Genomic DNA, 17,821 nt, shown 5'->3' with positions numbered 1-17,821 from the left:
GGGACACCAACCCCGTCCCTGTGTTCCAGCTCAGATCAAAGAGCTCGGATCTGCTTATCTGTTTCAGAGGGAGTGGGAAGGAGAGGTTATTTTTATATAGTCTGAGTCACTCATGCTAATTTATTTTTCATAATATGGCTTTCTTGTGGGGGACTCTCCGTACCTGTGCTTAATGTTGCACAGTTTTTTTGTTCCAGAAATCAAACCTGTCATTAGCTCGCTGCCAAACGGGTGGATTTGTACTTTGCTGTTTGGTGCTTCGCTTTGCAGTTCCTAGCCAAAAAAAAGGTGAAATCTCAGCTAAAGGCATACATCCCTCTGCTTTTCAGCATTCTGTTACCTGCAGATAAACAAGAGCTGTTGATTTTTTGTGGCTGTTGGCTGGAACGGCGACGCTGATGCTGAGGGTCAGGTGAATGTGCACAGAGCTGAGATGGCCCCGTGGTGCTAAACTGGTTCCAGTTCACACCGAGCTCCAGGGTTCAGTCCTTTGCTCTTCTTCACTCTTGGTTTGCACCAGTTTGTCTGGCTGTTTGCTGCCTTCTGATTTGACTGTATTTCTAGCTTTGCTGGTACAGCCGCTGGCTCCCGTCATTCATTAATCCGCGGGATTATTGCTGCAGTTACGGCAGTCCCCGCGAGAATCTGCGGCGTGGGTTGTGGGACGCGCTGGGTAATTAATGCAATTAAAAAAGCAGTTATTGGTGCATTGGGGTGTCCCTGTGCCTCTCCCCCCTAACAGTGCCCTCCGTGTCCCCCTCAGACCGTGACGCCATGGGCAACGCGGAGAGCCAGAGCGTGGAGCAGGCCTTCTACGGGGACAAGCAGCCGGCGCTGGGCCGCAAGCACACGTCGCGCTCGCTGCGCCTCTCGGGCAAGGCCTCGCGCCGCTCGCGCCACTCCTCCTCGGGCAAGGCCGTCCACCGCGGCTCCGAGGTGAGCACGCGCTCCAGCAGCACGCCCAGCATCCCGCAGTCGCTGGCCGAGAACGGCCTGGAGCCCTTCGCGCCCGAGGCCCGCCTGGAGGACTTCGGCAGCGCCACGTGGGCCGAGCGCGTGGACATGGCGCTGCGGCCCGTCTCCTACCACACGGACTCGTCGGTGACGCCCAGCGTGGACAGCAGCACGGCGCTGACGGCCGCCTCGGTGCACAGCGTGCCCGACTCGGAGGAGAGCCGGCTGTACGGCGACGAGCCGCTGCGCTACGCCGCCAACGGCGCCGCCTTCGCCGACGCGGCCGCCTTCAAGAAGAAGCGCTCCAAGTCGGCCGACATCTGGCGCGAGGACAGCCTGGAGTTCTCGCTCTCCGACCTCAGCCAGGAGCACCTGACCAGCAACGAGGAGATCCTGGGCCTGGCCGAGGAGAAGGAGGCCGAGGCGGCGCGGGGCCCGGAGGCGGGCGGCAGCCCCCAGCCCCTGGTGGCCTGCCAGCGGGCCAACTCCATGAGTGACCTGTATTCCCCCAAAACCCCCGGTGCCGCCATCAACGGGGGGCCCCGCAACGCCTTTGGAGGGTACTGCCGGAGCCTGGTGTCCGACATCCCCGAGCTGGGCGGCCATAAGATGGCTTCGGTGGCCGCCGAGGACGCGCCCTCCTCCTACAGCAACTACAACACGCTGCCCTGCAGGAAGTCCCACTGCCTCTCCGAAGGGGCTTCCAACCCCCAGATGAGCCATAGCAGCAGCATGCAAGGCAGAAGGGCAAAAACCACCCAGGTAAGGCGGTTTTCTCCTGTGGTTTGGCATTTGCTGGGCTGGGTTTATGAAATGAAGGTTTTCGGGGTTCTCCCAGGCTGTGTGTTCCTTCAGCATCCCATTTGGAGCAGAGAGCTGTTTCCAGGAGAGAGCTGAACTAGCCAGTCTCCGGAGCTGGCTCGATTCCATCACTGTCCCTTCTTTATCTGCAGCTCTCCTTGGACCTTTTGCACTCTCCACTGCCTCTGAGAAGGGGAAATCTGCATTTGCCAGCAGAAGATTTCCCTGCGTGTTTTGCAGTGCTGACGGTTCCTTTTTTCCAGGGTAGCTGCCAAAACTGATCACTCCTCTGCAGAGCTGTGTCCCCCCTTCTGCCCTCCCCGCCTTGTCGCCCTCCCCTGCCTGCACTCGTGGATGGAGGCAAAGAAAAAACCTGTCAGTGTTTCCCCTCCGTGCTTAACACTCCCCGGGCTGAAATTTCACTCTTCTAATTAGCTGATATTAGTGTCTGTGCAAAACATCTCCCCAAAGCAGCACTGGCACTGCCAGGCCTGCTGTAAACTGAGAGATGGTGGGGCATGGAGATGTGTGGAGAAGATGCTGCTTCTCTGAGCCAGGGACAGCAGAGACTCAAGAGAAGCTTTGCTGTCATGTCAGGTGCCCCTCCTGCACTCCAGACACCAGGCCTGTGATTTTGGGGCTTTCTTAGTGTTTCCCTGCTTTTCCCTGTCCTGCCTGATGGAGTTCCTGCCTCAGGCTGCAGGCAGTGGTTCTGCTGGCAGTTCACTTGAAGAGAGGGGGGCAGAAAGGAATTCCAAACCCTGCCCTGACTCGTGCTGGGATGGGGCTGCTCAGGGACTCCCTGGCCATGCTTGATCTGTGGAGATGGGCTGCTGCTAAATATAAAACTGACGTGCTGAAACAGATGCTGCAGCGTCCCACAACAGCAGCTTTGTTCTTCAAAATCAGCTCTTTGCTCTCGGAGGTGAAAAGCCTTTGGTGTGCCAGGGCAGCATAAAAACCTAGAGAACAAGAAGAGGAAGAAGAAGAAAAAAAAAAAAGGGTTTTGGCAGCCTTGGACCTAACAGCTTTCCTGAAGATTGTTGGGTGCAGCCTGCTTTCGAGGGTATTTAAGGAAAAAGAGAATAGAGTTGGTGATGAACAGCCAAGCATTTGTTTTTGTTCTTGGTGCCTATGCTGGCATTCAGAAGATTCCTCTGAGGCGTGCAGTGAAAGTCTGGAATTTAAGTAGTATTTTGTGAGGCCTCAGCCATACCCAGGGAAATTATTTCGTGGGGCTGGTTTCACTAGATGGATCTCCCGAGACAGGAGATGATGGCTGTAAGGAGTCTTAGCAGTGATTATTACCATGGATAAATTCAACAAAATTAAAGCTTTGCAAAGGTCAGAATTCCTCCTCCCAAGTCTTTAATCCCAGCAGCATCCTGTAAGTATAAGATAGTTGTTAGAAATGAAGTCATGTCAGCCCCAGCCTAGCCTGAGCAAGCTTAGGGAAATGACTGCCATTATGTGTTTGAAAAGGCAGAAATGATGTCCAAATTTGCACACCAAGTGAAAGGAGTCCCTGGCGAGCCTGATGAGGTGGCTTTGGATGGGGTGAGGGGAGGGAAGTGACCAGTCTGTGTCTGCAGCAGCTCCCCAGTCAGCAGTGTCTCACACTTTGCTGCTCTTTCCTTGACACTGCTGCTGTGGAGTGTGCTGGGGGCTGAGGCTGTGTCGCTGCCCTGCTCTTACTGTGCTCCTTGGCACTGTGCTGGCCTGTGCCAGCTGGCACTGGGCACCTTTGGGGCAGTTTTGTTTCCCTCTGCCCTCCCAGTCTTTCAGCACTTTTATCTTTGCACCCTTGATGCCCCCATTGCCCCAGAGCCTGCCATGTGTGTGCTCGTGCTGGAAAACACTTCCTGCTGTAGATGTGAGTTTTGAGCAGCCTTTTAAACTGCTTCCCCCATCCCAATCCCACAGAATAATTGTTGCATCCTAGAGCCATGAGGCCACCACACAAAGGTGACCCAGGGCCAGGTGTAATGGGGTGTTGGACACAGTTTTCCCTCTTGGCCTCCGGGCCAGGGAGGTGTCACTGCTCCATGGAGTCACCTAATGGCTTCTCCTAGCCAGGAGTGAAGTTTCTGCCCAGATCCCTGTTGTCAGTCCTCACAAGACTTTGGGGTTGTGTTTTCCAGTGGTTTGGAGGTTTTTTTCCCAATTTTTGGAAAGCTGTAGCTGGGATATCTGCCTGTTTCTTTAGCCTCAGCTGCCCTGGTGCTGGAAATGCTGGAAGGGCCTGATGATCTCTGGTGGGTGACTTTTGACTGGTTTAGCTCCTGAAGAAGGGTGAGTCTGAGAGCACAGCCATGGCCTTGTGCCCTGGTGTTTGGTTCCCAAGCCCAGCCATCATTCCATTGCATGCTCAGCTGCATTCATGAGCACCATCATGGTTTCTGTAAGTTACATTTGCTGCAGCTTCTCACTAGCTGTGCTTTCTGGCCTTTCCTGGGAAAATGCACCCCAGAAGGAAGGTGCCAGAATCATGGCTGCACATGTTTTGTTCCAATGCCTTATCCACTGTTTCTTTGCAAGTACGTGGTTTACATTAAAGTGAAAAACACAACACACCAAAAACAGGGAGGAAAATCTCTCCCCGTCCAAATTTAAACCTTCAATTGAACGGTGGGAGTCCCTCTCCAGTAATGGGAGGGAGCTTTTTCCCATGGAGAGACAGTTCTGCTCAATATGCACCAGTGATTAGTGCTGCCAGGGTGGCTCTGGGGCACCCACGCAGCAGCTCTGCTTTTCCCAGCACTGTGCCATTAAGGGCTCAGCTCTGCCGAGCCAGGCTTCCCGGGGAGCTCTGCTGGGATCTCTTTGGCTTTTGGAGCTGAGGTGGTGTAGGTGGAAAGGCCTTCATTGGCTGCCATTTGCACCCATTTTTCCTGGAAGGGAGGAAGCACCGCTTGGATACAGCTTGTTCTGACTGTGGGTTGGGAGATCCCCAGGACCCTGCAGCCTGTTTTGTGGGATCCAGATTTTCTTTAGTGGCCCTGTTGTGTCCTGGGGCAGCTAAACATCTGCCTGCAGGAGACTCCCTCCTCCTTCCTCCTCTTCCTCCTCCTTCTCCTCCTGGTAGGGGTTCAGGAACAAATGTACCCCATGCTTGCCTGCTGTTATGAGCCCTGATTGACATTTCAAGGAGGGAATTTGCCAGAGCAGCTCTGGCTGCCCCTGGATCCCTGGCAGTGCCCAAGGCCAGGTTGGACAGAGCTTGGAGCAGCCTGGGACAGTGGCAGCTGTCCCTGCCATGGCAGGGTGGAGAATGGGATGGGATTTAAGGCCCCTCCCAACCCAGCCCTTCTGTGATTCTGTGAAGTAAGGGATGAAAACCTTGAGGAGTGGTTTTGTGCCCCTTCCAAGCCTGTCTTGCCACTTCCTTATTCCATATTCCTTGTGAAGCTGACTGGGGGGAAGGAACAAACTTCCTGCCTGCCTCACTTGGAAGCTTCAGCGCCAGCCCCAGGCCGTGTCCTTGGCGTGTTAAATCCCCTTTTGTCCAATTTTCAATTTTATTACTATTTTTAGGCCTCTCTAGGTAGCCTGCAGGAATTTGGGATCTCAAACCTTAAAAAAAAAAAAATCCAACATAAAAATTTTTGCAGAATATGCAGGAGTTGAAACCAAGTGGGTTTGTGGGAATTAGATCAGGATGTACAGAGAAACCGGTCTGAAATGAGACAATCTTTCCAGTTGATATTATTTTTTTACTGTCTCAGGGAATTTTGTAGCTGGTTTCAGTGTTCCATTATGTTCTGTAGGATGGCTAAACTCCAGAGAGCTGACACTTGCTGTTAAGTTGTGTCAAAAAAACTTTTTCATGAAATCATTTTGTGGCTTTGAGGATACAGCCCCAAAATGGAAGAGGACTCCACTGGGTCAGTCCCATGGAAGCACCATCCAGCCCAGTACCTTGTTCCCCAAATCCCAACTGCTCAGGAAAAGAAAGAGGAGGAGTATGGGGTGAATTTTCCCTCAGGGCAATTTCCCCAAAGCCAGCAGGTTAGAGATTGGAGCCTTCCTGTGCAAGGAATGCATCCAAGGCTCTGGGGCTGACCTGTCCCCATGGATTCTCTTCTCTGAAATCATTTTCTGCTCCTGGCTTCCACTGCATCCTGTTCACTCTCTGCAGAGCACTTGTGGCCTTCCAGCCTGCTCTTCCAGCCCTCCTCAGCTATGGCTTTTCCAGGCAGAGCATCTCCAGCAGCTGGAGCTCTGCTCCTCTAAAGGAATGCTGCCTGGAGCCTGGAAAACATGGCTATTTCCAACCCAAGTGTGATTCCTAATGGGATGGACCTTGAATCTGAGCTGTTGGACTCCAGATGGAGTCCAGGAAGGAACTAAAGACAGAGCTGCACCAGTTCAGTGATGATTGCTGGCACACAGGTTAGTGGGTAGCTGCACTGTGGGGCTCCCTGATTCCAGCCCCTTTCGGACCCAGGCTGTTCCCAAGGTCTCAGATGTAGCCCGAGCCACCTTCCCAGTCCCCAAAAGCTGGGAATGGGACTGGCTGGGCTGGTCAGCTGCTGAGCCTCCAGGCAAACCACCCAGAAAAACCAAATATCTGTGCCTTCAGCCCCAGGGCAAGGAAGGGCTGGGAGCTGGCTGGGGGAAAGAGAAACCTCTCGTTTTTGGGGCAGCCCAGGCTTGCAGCAGGACAAGTCCAGGAGTCCCCATCTTGGGTCCTGGTGTGGCAGCTCAGAATGGCCACAGCCCTTGAATGGCTGGACCAAACGAGCTGTTTATAGCCTGGCTGACTGGAAGTGGATTCGGTGAGGAAGGCTGGAACAGAGAGTTTCAGACTCAGAGGTCTTTCCTGCCCTGTCACCCAGATGGAGGAGATTAGATCAGGTATTTCCTAGTCGGGATAGTTAAAAGCAAATAGTCACTCCCTTCAGAGCACACAGCTCTGCCCCAGTGCTGTCAGGGAAAGGAGCATGTGAAAATTGGTGTTTTGGTCTTCACTGGCAAATATTTTGATACTTTTTCAAAGACCTTAATTTGTTTTTCTTTGCTCTCACTCGGCTGGAGGCCAAGGGAAATCAAATCACCAGCCCTGATATTTGATCTAGCTCCACTCAGGCATGTTTTTTTAAACAGTAGGACTTTCTCATTCATACATCTGAAGTGTATATAACAACATTGGCAATAGTTGTATTCTCTGGGAAGCTCTACACCCTGCTTGGTTTTAGTTCCAAGTACTTTGCACTTAAAAATCACAGCCAGGTTGCCCCAGCTGCTTGTTTGCTGGGCTGTGCTCACTTACATGGATGCAATTTGCAGGAGTGCTCCTTTCCAGTGAAGTGCTCCGTTGAAATGCTCCTTGTCAGAGAGCTGCAGTGTGTGGTGGGGTGCCTGGTTATCCTCCCTGATGATCACAGGCGTTACTTCCCTGCCTCCTGCAGCCAGGTGGTTGTTCAGGTGAGCTCCTCCCAGGTGATGTGTTTGGGTTTCAAGCTGCTGTGCTTGCAGCTGTCCCCCATTTCTACTCTCTCTGTTGCATTTCTCAGTAGGAATTGCCTCTTCTTGGCTTCAGCAAACAAAAAGTAACCCAACCCTGTGTTTTAATTTAACAGGGAGGATTGTGATGGCACGCTGCCCTTGGTTTAACTCGAGCACAGTTTGGCTGCTTTTATTAGTTTATGGTTAACTCAGCTCCTCTGGAAGCTTCTTCAGCTGGGTGGTCCTGGGATGGAAGCAGAGTGGTGAATTTGGGGGTTCCTGGTGTATCCTTTGGGAACAGAGGCATTAAACACTGCAGCACCTGAGAACTGAGGGCATGGAAAGTGGGAACTCAGATCTGTGCAGGTGTTGGGAGCTGCAGGCAGGGACCACACTGCAAGAGGGGATATGGGCTGGATTCTCCTTCATGGAATTATGGATTTAGCACCCCTCAAAAGCCAGGGAGGAGCTGGTGGGGATCATTTAATTTTCCACATTTCATGTCTGACAGCTCCAGGGCCGTGCTCCCCTGACTGCTGCAGAGTCCCTGTGTGTCCATGGTTTGCCTTTAGGGCACTAAGGTAAGAAAGGCAGGTTCCTTGGGGAAGCACAGGCATGATCTTTCTGCCACATACTGGCTGGGGAATCAGTGAGCCAAAAATGCTGCCAAGCCTCCTGCCTAGAGCTGAGGTGACAGCTTAGCCCTGAGACTTTCCCAGGGATTATTGCCCAGACACCTGTGGCTGTGATTCATCCTTTCATCACAAGGCTGGAGTTTATTGCCAGGAGAAGTATCTGGAGGTCTGGGCTAGTCCCTTTTTGTCAGGAGCAAATTTGATTGCAGAGAACCATGACCCAAAGCTGCTTGCTTATTAAATTACCCTGAGCAGCTTTTAATGACACACGGAAGGATTTGTTTATTTTGTTTTTTCTAAATTTAACTTTTGAAAAATTTTGACTCTTTCAGGCATCTCAAGAGCTGCTGCCCCAGTGCAGTGAGTGCACAGAAGTAGGAATCAAACCATTTCTCCCACTCGGGTTTCATGATTTATGATTTATCTTTGCTTCTCGAGGTGACTGTGGAGAAAGGATTCCATTTGGATTTGCAGCAAGCCATACCTTGACCATCAAACGATGGCAGAGTCAGTGCTGAAAAGAAAGGAAAAGCACTTATCAGGCCAATCTTTCTCCACCTAGGAGCTTCAAAGGGACAGCAGTCAGATAAAAGCATGCAAACCATCAGGCTGCTGGCCCATTTGAAATGTATTCCGTGGTGCTTGCCTCAGGAGCAGCCAGACAGGTTGTGTGCAATCACTCTTGCTGAGTGTGAGCATCTGATTGCTCTCTTGCTCAACAGGGCAGGGAACAAAGGATATGCATGGCTTGGAGGGAGCCCCTTCCCAGGAACACCCCCACTCAGCTGTACTTTTCATGTAATGGTTCACTCAGAAGGGAGCTCTAACCATGAGGAACTGTTTCTATTTATGGGAGATTTTTCCTACCAAACCAGCCCCAAGTGCCCATGAATCAGTGCTGCTGGTGGGGCAGGAGAAGGTGATTCACCAGGGCCTGTCACAGTGTCTGTGGCAGGGCTGGTGGTGGGAAGTGCAGCTCCTGCAGGTGCTCAGAGTGTGCCCAGTCATGAGCCAGAGTTGGGCAAGGCTTGTCCCATCCTGTGCTTTCTTCCAGCAGAGGCCAGTACCAGGTATGTTCACCATGGGGACACTTGGAACCTGTCCCAAAGCTCCTCCCCTGATTTTTGCTGGTTGAATGTAGACATTTTCCCTAAAGCAAGGAGGTTTTTTCCTGTTTACCTTTTAAATTCAGCTGAAATTGTTTAACAGATATGGCTCCAGCAGACATGCAGAGGTATGAGTACCACATGAGCATATGCCAAAGCCACAGCAGCAGGTACATTAGCCTGATGTAGCTTTTGTATTACAGGTCTATTCCTCACTGCCCTGTTTTGCTTGTTTTGCCTGAAACCCAGTGTTGATGTGAAGAAACAACCCTGTAGTAGCACTTCACCCAGTTGGTTCAGCAGTTCAGTTGCTCCCTGCACTTGATGGGGCTGTGATAACTCATTCCACTTGGTTGCACGGGGATGCTCCTGGCACGTGGCCTTGTTGGTGACAATGGCTCCATTCAGCCCTGCTGTGCTCCTCATTCCAGGGCTGATCTCTGTGGCACTGGGCATCCCCCCTCTCCCTCCTGTTTCCCTTCAGGACTGTGTGCTCAGCCTCCTCTCATAGCCCCATGGCACCTCAGGGACACCCATGGTGCTGCTCCTCCAAGCCCTTGGGCCATGCCAGGGATCCCAGATCCCAGTGGGAGCCCTGCTGCTGCTGCTTCCCACATCTCCCCACCCCAGACAGTCCCAGAGCCCCTTCAGTTCCCTTCCTCAGCCCCTGCTCTGCACATGCCTTTCTCCCTGCTGTCCACAGGGTGACCTTCAGTCGAGCCTCTGCTCACCAACCCCTGCTGTGGTTTGTTCCTGCCCTGGCACAGTTCTCCCTCACTCCCAGCAGTTTTCTGTGGGATGACAGCATTAAAGCTCTGGGCTTTGTGCAGAGCCCTGAGCTGAGCGTGTTCAGTGCAGCGCTGCGAGGCTCCCGGGCTTTCCCTCCCCATGGATGGGAAGGAGCTGCCATTGCAGCAAGGGCTCAGAAGCAGAGACCTCTGAGAATGCCCTGAACCCTCCTAAGCCTGGCCCTGAACCCTGCTAAGCCTGGCCCTGAACCCTCCTAAGCCCATCCCTGATCTCTCGGGGCACACGAGGCTCCCTCCACACCACATTTGATAGCTCAGGAGCAGAGCAGTGCTGGCAGCTCTGGGCTCTGAGCTGCTCCCACCTCTGTCTGCTCAGACCCTCCTCCTGCCAAAGGCCTTCAGTGGGCTGCCCACAAGCCTTTGATAAGGGCTGTTGAGGAGTGGAAAGGGGAGTGCAGGGAGCAGAGGGAGATTAGGAGCAGGGCTGTAGCATTACACTGAAAAGATTTTTGAGCAGTCCAGCCTGTCACTTGCATTGTGGTAAAGATTGTAGAGATCTTTGCAAAATGTGCTACAGTTTAACCTCATGAGCAAGTACAACAAATGTATTTACTCTGAGTTCTCCATCCTTGAGGTTTTTTTATAAATTACTTGTTTTTATAAGCTGATGTGCTCATACATTAGTTACAGAATATAAACCCTATTTATTGACAGGGAAACTGAGGCAGTTAAAACCATGTCTCACCAAGGTCATCTGAACAGGCTGTAGCCTTACAAATCCTGTCTCCCTCAAGTTTGTGGTCTTTCCTAGTCGTTGTTTTCTTGAATCAACTCATTTTAACTAGAGCATGAGACATGCTTCCTAAAAGTTACATCGGCTAAGATTTTGGAACTAACTGTGTACTTTTTGTAGAACATAGAATGATGGAATCACAGGATTATTTGGGTGGAAGGGACTTTAAAGTTCACCCAGTGCCACCCGCTGCCGTGGGCAGGGACAGCTGCCACTGCCCCAGGCTGCTCTAAGCCCTGTCCAGCCTGGCCTTGGGCACTGCCAGAGATCCAGGGACAGGCCCAGCTGCTGTGGGCACCTGTGCCAGGGCCTGCCCACCCTGCCAGGGAACAATTCCTCATTCCCAATATCCAGTCTGAACCTGTTGCCTGTCAGTGTGGAGGTAACTGGCGTCCCAACACCAAGAGCGTTGGAGCAGCAGGATGCACGTGTGGCTGTGAAAGCCTCTCTGGGTGGGGACAGGGCTGTACTTCCAGGAAACCCCGCTCAGCTCATTCACACGTGGAGGAGCAGAGCAGCACTGGCCCGGCCAGAGCAGCCTGTCTGCATTCAGTCACCAGCTGGACCCGCAGAGCTGCGCTCAGTGAGCGGGGAAGGAAGTGCTTGTTCTTCCAGCTGGACTCCAAGTGTCCCCTGGGAAGCAGTGTTTGTAAAGAACGGGCCCAGCCATTGCAAATTAATGCCTGGAAAGTTAGTCAGCCCTTGCCCTGCCCCTCAGCTCTCCTTGCTCCGCAGGAGGATGGTTTCACACAGAGCTGATGGAGGGTTTCTTTGTTTCCACAGAGCTGCTCTTGGATACAAAGAAAACTGGTGCTTGAACCAACATCTGGAAGCTTGTTTTCTCTCAAAATAAATACTCCATTCTGCTACCTCTTCTCAGAGACTGATCAGTTTTTTTTCTTTTTTGTTTTTAACTTGTGAATCAAGGGCTAGCTGCTCTTGCAGGAGAGGTAGAGGATGAAATTCCTGCTGGTTTTGGCCATATTTTTCACTTCTTTGCATCTTCTATGCTCAAGTACCTAAAATACTTGTTTCTATTTACAGAGTTTGGCCTTTGTTTGTCCTCTAAAATCTGCCACAGATGTCTGTAGATACTGAGGTGGTGGTGGGCATCCCCCTGGGGTGATTAGCCTTGTAGCAGGGGCCAGCTGAGTCACAGCCTTCAAAACCCCAATTTAGTGGGGTTTTTTCCTGTCTTGCTCAAATTGGCTGAATTCTTGTCTCTTCTGATCCTTGCACTGCAAGTTCTTGGGGACCAGGAAGGATCTGTGGGATTTGGTGGGGAATATCACATGGCCCATCATTACAGTTTGTGATGAGAACAGAAATAATCTCAACCACATTAACCCATCAGGAAGGAAAAAAAAAATAAGAGCCTTTTTGGTTACATAATTTTCAAAGGTCAGCCTTGGGGTGTCTGGAGCGTATCTTCAGCTGTAGGTGTGAATGCACAATATCAGTGTTTGCTCCTCAAAACGCGTAGGTTGGGCGCTGCTTTTCTCGACACTGCCAGTTTTTGCTACCATATGTTCTCCCTTTGCAAAACCTTTAGCACTGTTAACTTGGCTTAATGTAAACAGACGATGCTGCATCTTAGATTCCAACTTGCCGAGGCCGTGGAGGCACCACCTGGAGCGGTGCACGCGGGACTGGTCTTTCCTCACCTGTGCTGGAAGCTCTGCCTCCACCCCACCTTTTCCTCCAGTCTCCAGAAGAGAGGAATCTTGCCTTAGATGCCCCAAAGGCAAAGTGTGGACCCACAGGGACTCCTGCAGCAGTCAGGTGTCGTTGTTAGGCAGGATGTGACATACACACGTGATTAGGGTCTAAGAAGAAAAAGTTTTTTATTTGGTGTGTTTTTTAGTTTATATATTTTTAAGAAAGCGTGATTTTAAGTGATTAACTCCATTGCAATATCCTGTTAAATTTACTGCTGTACAGCCCCGTGGCTGTGAGAGGTTAAATGTTGAAAACACAGTGAAGCTGCAGGGAAATGCATGGGGCAGCTTCACCCTTCTCTCCAAGGTGGACAGCACCTGTTTGTCCCCACCCCACCTTTTCCTCCAGTTGTTTGCCCTAGGAACGAGAGGAGACGAGGCACGTCCATCGCTAGAAGAAACGGAGGCATGAAGAGCCGCGGTGCGCCCAGGCTCTCGGCCGAGCTCTCCCCTGACCCCGTGTCTCTCTCCCGAGCAGGACGTCAACGCGGGCGAGGGCAGCGAGTTCACCGACAGCGGCATCGAGGGCGCCGCCACGGACACGGAGCTGCTGTCGCGGCGCTCCAACGCCACCACGGCCAGCTACTCGCCGCCCGCCGGGCGCGCCTTCGTGGGCAGCGACAGCGGCAGCAGCTCGGCGGGCGACGGGCTGCGCCAGGGCGTCTACGAGAACTTCCGCCGCGAGCTGGAGATGAGCACGGCCAACAGCGAGCACCTGGAGGAGGCGGGCTCGGCGCTGAGCGACGAGCAGAGCAGCGGCACCCTCAGCTCGCCCGGGCAGTCCGACATCCTGCTGAGCGCCGCGCAGGGCACCGTGCGCAAGGCCGGCGCCCTGGCCGTCAAAAACTTCCTGGTGCACAAGAAGAACAAGAAGGTGGAGTCGGCCACGCGCAGGAAGTGGAAGCACTACTGGGTGTCACTGAAAGGTACGGGGAGAGCGGGCAGGGGTGTGCCCAGGTGGGCACTCTGGGTGTCACTGAGAGGGGTAGGGGTGTGCCCAGGTGGGCACTCTGGGTTGTCACTGAGAAGGGCAGGGGTGTGTCCAGGTGGGCACTCTGGGTGTCGCTGAAAAGTACGGGGAGAGCGGGCAGGGGTGTGCCCGGGTGGGCACTCTGGGTGTCACTGAGAGGGGCAGGGGTGTGCCCAGGTGGGCACTCTGGGTGTCACTGAGAAGGGCAGGGGTGTGTCCAGGTGGGCACTCTGGATGTCACTGAGAAGGGCAGGGTTATTCCCAGGTGGGCACTCTGGGTGTTACTGAAAGGTACAGGGGTGTACCCAGGTGGGCACTTTGGGTGTCACTGAGAGGGGCAGGGTTGTTCCCAGGTGGGCACTCTGGGTGTCACTGAAAGGTACAGGGGTGTACCCAGGTGGGCACTCTGGGTGTCACTGAGAAGGGCAGGGGTGTGCCCAGGTGGGCACTCTGGGTGTCACTGAGACAGGCAGGGGTGTACCCAGGTGGATGCTCTGGGTGTCACTGAGAGGTACAGGGAGAGCGGGCAGGGGTGTACCCAGGTGGGCACTCTGGGTGTCACTGAGACAGGCAGGGGTGTGTCCAGGTGGGCACTCTGGGTGTCACTGAGAAGGGCAGGGGTGTGCCCAGGTGGGCACTCTGGGTGTCACTGAAAGGTACAGGGGTGTGCCCAGGTGGGCACTCTGTGTTGTCACTGAGAGGGGCAGCAGTGTACCCAGGTGGGCACTCTGGGTGTCACTGAGAAGGGCAGGGGTGTGCCCAGGTGGGCACTCTGGGTGTCATTGAGAGGGGCAGGGGTGTGCCCAGGTGGGCACTCTGGGTGTCACTGAGAGGGGCAGGGGTGTGCCCAGGTGGGCACTCTGGGTGTCACTGAGAAGGGAAGGGGTGTGTACCCAGGTGGATGCTCTGGGTGTCACTGAGAGGTACAAGGAGAGCGGGCAGCAGTGTACCCAGGTGGGCACTCTGGGTGTCACTGAGACAGGCAGGGCTATACCCAGGTGGGCACTCTGGGTGTCACTGAGACAGGCAGGGGTGTGCCCAGGTGGGCACTCTGGGTGTCACTGAGAGGGGCAGCAGTGTACCCAGGTGGGCACTCTGGGTGTCACTGAGACAGGCAGGGGTGTGCCCAGGTGGGCACTCTGGGTGTCGCTGAAAAGTACGGAGAGAGCGGGCAGGGGTGTACCCAGGTGGGTACTCTGGGTTGTCACTGAGAGGGGCAGGGGTGTGCCCAGGTGGGCACTCTGGGTGTCACTGAGAAGGGCAGGGGTGTGTCCAGGTGGGCACTCTGGGTGTCACTGAGAGGGGCAGGGGTGTGCCCAGGTGGGCACTCTGGGTGTCACTGAGAGGGGCAGGGGTGTGCCCAGGTGGGCACTCTGGGTGTCACTGAAAGGTACAGGGAGAGCGGGCAGGGGTGTGCCCAGGTGGGCACTCTGGGTGTCACTGAGAGGGGCAGGGAGAGCGGGCAGGGGTGTGCCCAGGTGGGCACTCTGGGTGTCACTGAGAAGGGCAGGGGTGTGCCCAGGTGGGCACTTTGGGTGTCACTGAGAAGGGCAGAGGTGTACCCAGGTGGGCACTCTGGGTGTCACTGAGAAGGGCAGGGGTGTACCCAGGTGGGCACTTTGGGTGTCACTGAGAAGGGCAGAGGTGTACCCAGGTGGGCACTCTGGGTGTCACTGAGAGGTACGGGGAGAGCGGGCAGGGGTGTGCCCAGGTGGGCACTCTGGGTGTCACTGAAAGGGGCAGGGGTGTGCCCAGGTGGGCACTCTGGGTGTCACTGAAAGGTACAGGGAGAGCAGGCAGGGGTGTGCCCAGGTGGGCACTCTGGGTGTCACTGAAAGGTACGGAGAGAGCGGGCAGAGGTGTGCCCAGGTGGGCACTCTGGGTGTCACTGAGACAGGCAGGATTGTGTCCAGGTGGGCGCTCTGGGTGTCACTGAGAGGGGCAGGGGTGTACCCAGGTGGGCACTCTGGGTGTCACTGAGAGGGGCAGGGGTGTGCCCAGGTGGGCACTCTGGGTGTCACTGAGAGGGGCAGGGTTGTACCCAGGTGGGCACTCTGGGTGTCACTGAGACAGGCAGGGGTGTGCCCAGGTGGGCACTCTGGGTGTCACTGAAAGGTACGGGGAGAGCGGGCAGGGGTGTGCCCAGGTGGGCACTCTGGGTGTCACTGAGAGGGGCAGGGGTGTACCCAGGTGGGCACTCTGGGTGTCACTGAGAGGGGCAGGGGTGTGCCCAGGTGGGCACTCTGGGTGTCACTGAGAGGGGCAGGGGTGTGCCCAGGTGGGCACTCTGGGTGTCACTGAGAGGGGCAGGGGTGTGCCCAGGTGGGCACTCTGGGTGTCACTGAGAGGGGCAGGAATGTACCCAGGTGGGCACTCTGGGTGTCACTGAGAGGGGCAGGGGTGTGCCCAGGTGGGCACTCTGGGTGTCACTGAAAGGGGCAGGGGTGTGCCCAGGTGGGCACTCTGGGTGTCACTGAAAGGTACAGGGAGAGCAGGCAGGGGTGTGCCCAGGTGGGCACTCTGGGTGTCACTGAAAGGTACGGAGAGAGCGGGCAGAGGTGTGCCCAGGTGGGCACTCTGGGTGTCACTGAGACAGGCAGGATTGTGTCCAGGTGGGCGCTCTGGGTGTCACTGAGAGGGGCAGGGGTGTACCCAGGTGGGCACTCTGGGTGTCACTGAGAGGGGCAGGGGTGTGCCCAGGTGGGCACTCTGGGTGTCACTGAGAGGGGCAGGGTTGTACCCAGGTGGGCACTCTGGGTGTCACTGAGACAGGCAGGGGTGTGCCCAGGTGGGCACTCTGGGTGTCACTGAAAGGTACGGGGAGAGCGGGCAGGGGTGTGCCCAGGTGGGCACTCTGGGTGTCACTGAGAGGGGCAGGGGTGTACCCAGGTGGGCACTCTGGGTGTCACTGAGAGGGGCAGGGGTGTGCCCAGGTGGGCACTCTGGGTGTCACTGAGAGGGGCAGGGGTGTGCCCAGGTGGGCACTCTGGGTGTCACTGAGAGGGGCAGGGGTGTGCCCAGGTGGGCACTCTGGGTGTCACTGAGAGGGGCAGGAATGTACCCAGGTGGGCACTCTGGGTGTCACTGAGAGGGGCAGGGGTGTGCCCAGGTGGGCACTCTGGGTGTCACTGAGAGGGGCAGGGGTGTGCCCAGGTGGGCACTCTGGGTTGTCAAGCGACTTCATGGAGGGGTGATAAATACATCACATTGGGGTCACCATTTGTCAGTGTAGGGGTCCCCCTGACACAGTTGTAATTAGCACTAACTCCATGGTGCAGAAGGCTGAACCATTCCTTTATTCTTCTATACTATCTTCATGCTACACTCTTAAGAAACCCATAACCCCCTCCAGCCTGTCTGATACAGCTTTGACCTCATTGGTCAACCAAGCAAAACACCACCACCCTTTGGTAAACAAATCTCCATAACACATTCCACATTTGCCTAGCAAGAGGTACAGCAAGTGGGGATAAGAATTGTTTTAATTCTTTCTCTGAGCTTTCTCACAGCTTCTCACAGCCTTCTCCAGAGAAAATGCCTGGGAAGGCCTGTTCCTGCTCTCTGTGGCCAGAGAGCTGCTGCCACACTGGGTGTCACTGAGAGGAGAGCGGGCTGGGATGTGTCCCATGGGTTGGCCAAACTCCTAAGAGAAGGGGCCTGGACTCCTAAGAGAAGCTGCTGTGAACTTCAGTTGACATGAGAAGTGGCCCTGCTGTTCTCCAGAGGTTTTACGTGGTGGTTGCTGATGTGCTCAGTGATGGCCCGTGTGTAGGCACCCCCAGGCACAGCAGTGGGGTTCATGCCTTGCTTGGAGCCCTGCTGGCACCACCCTGGGCCCTGGGTGTTCCCTTGGAGAAGGTGTCCATGGCTTGCTGACAGCTGAGTGAATACCTGTGTGCCCCTGCAGGCACACAGTTGTGGGGGGCTGTTGGTGGTGACAGTGGCAGCTGTTCACACAGGGCCTCTGCCACGCTCTGCATCCCTCCTGTACCTCTGCTTCCCCAAGAAATGCTTCATGAGAGTAAACACTCAGGGTTGCAGCACGTTTGCAGGGTGGACAGGAAGCTGTGGTTGGTCATCAAGGCTGGCATGTGGCTCTGGCTGTGTCACCCACCCCGTGGTGGGCACCCAGCTGCCCTGCTCCCTCCTCAGCTGCCTGGACCACAGACCCTCTTCTCTCTGGATTGTTGCAGTTGCTGCTGGGCAGGAGCTCACAGACTCATCTCCATGTGCTTCATCAGCAGGGAAACGGGGAGCCACAGCTTCGGGACTGGCCTCCCTCTCCCGTGCTGTGGCCAGGGCCAGCAGAGGCAGAGCTGTGTCTCCTGCTCTAGGTGGGATCACCCAGAAGGCTCGGTGTGGTCAAACCCTGCCCTCCTCACAGAGAGCTCTTCCTAGAGCACTTGTTTGTTTTTAATTTGCAGCGCTATTTTAAAGCCAGCAGCAAAGTTTGGAGCCAGCTCTTCCTCGGGGGGGCTGGAGAGCTGGGGAAGGGGGAGAGGAGAAGGGAGGTGAGGGGCAGCCCTGATCTCCTGGGAGGGGGCAGGAAGGTCTTGCTGTGAGGAGCTGACAAACAAAGGGCCATCTGGGAGAAGAAAGGGGAAGGATGAGCAGGGGAGTGATTTTGTTTTGAAGTGCTTTGGCTCA

General features: G+C 54.9%; 1 protein-coding gene across 4 annotated transcripts in view; it reads left to right on the top strand.

Moving 5' to 3' along the window:
• The window catches only part of TIAM1 (TIAM Rac1 associated GEF 1), a 161,558-nt gene that overhangs the window by 81,578 nt on the left and 62,159 nt on the right, over nucleotides 1-17,821 (top strand). For all 4 annotated transcript variants that reach the window (XM_059871109.1, XM_059871116.1, XM_059871093.1 and 1 more), the window contains 2 exons: nucleotides 764-1,716; nucleotides 12,683-13,130. In XM_059871109.1, coding sequence (XP_059727092.1) covers nucleotides 775-1,716; nucleotides 12,683-13,130 — 1,390 coding nt within the window. In that variant the 5' untranslated portion in view covers nucleotides 764-774. The remainder of the gene's footprint in view (nucleotides 1-763; nucleotides 1,717-12,682; nucleotides 13,131-17,821) is intronic.

This window comes from Haemorhous mexicanus, chromosome 2, assembly GCF_027477595.1.
Source record: "Haemorhous mexicanus isolate bHaeMex1 chromosome 2, bHaeMex1.pri, whole genome shotgun sequence".
Classification (NCBI taxonomy): Eukaryota; Metazoa; Chordata; class Aves; order Passeriformes; family Fringillidae; genus Haemorhous; species Haemorhous mexicanus.
The sequence above is the reverse complement of the archived record's forward strand: the minus strand, read 5'-3'. Positions and strand labels throughout refer to the sequence as shown.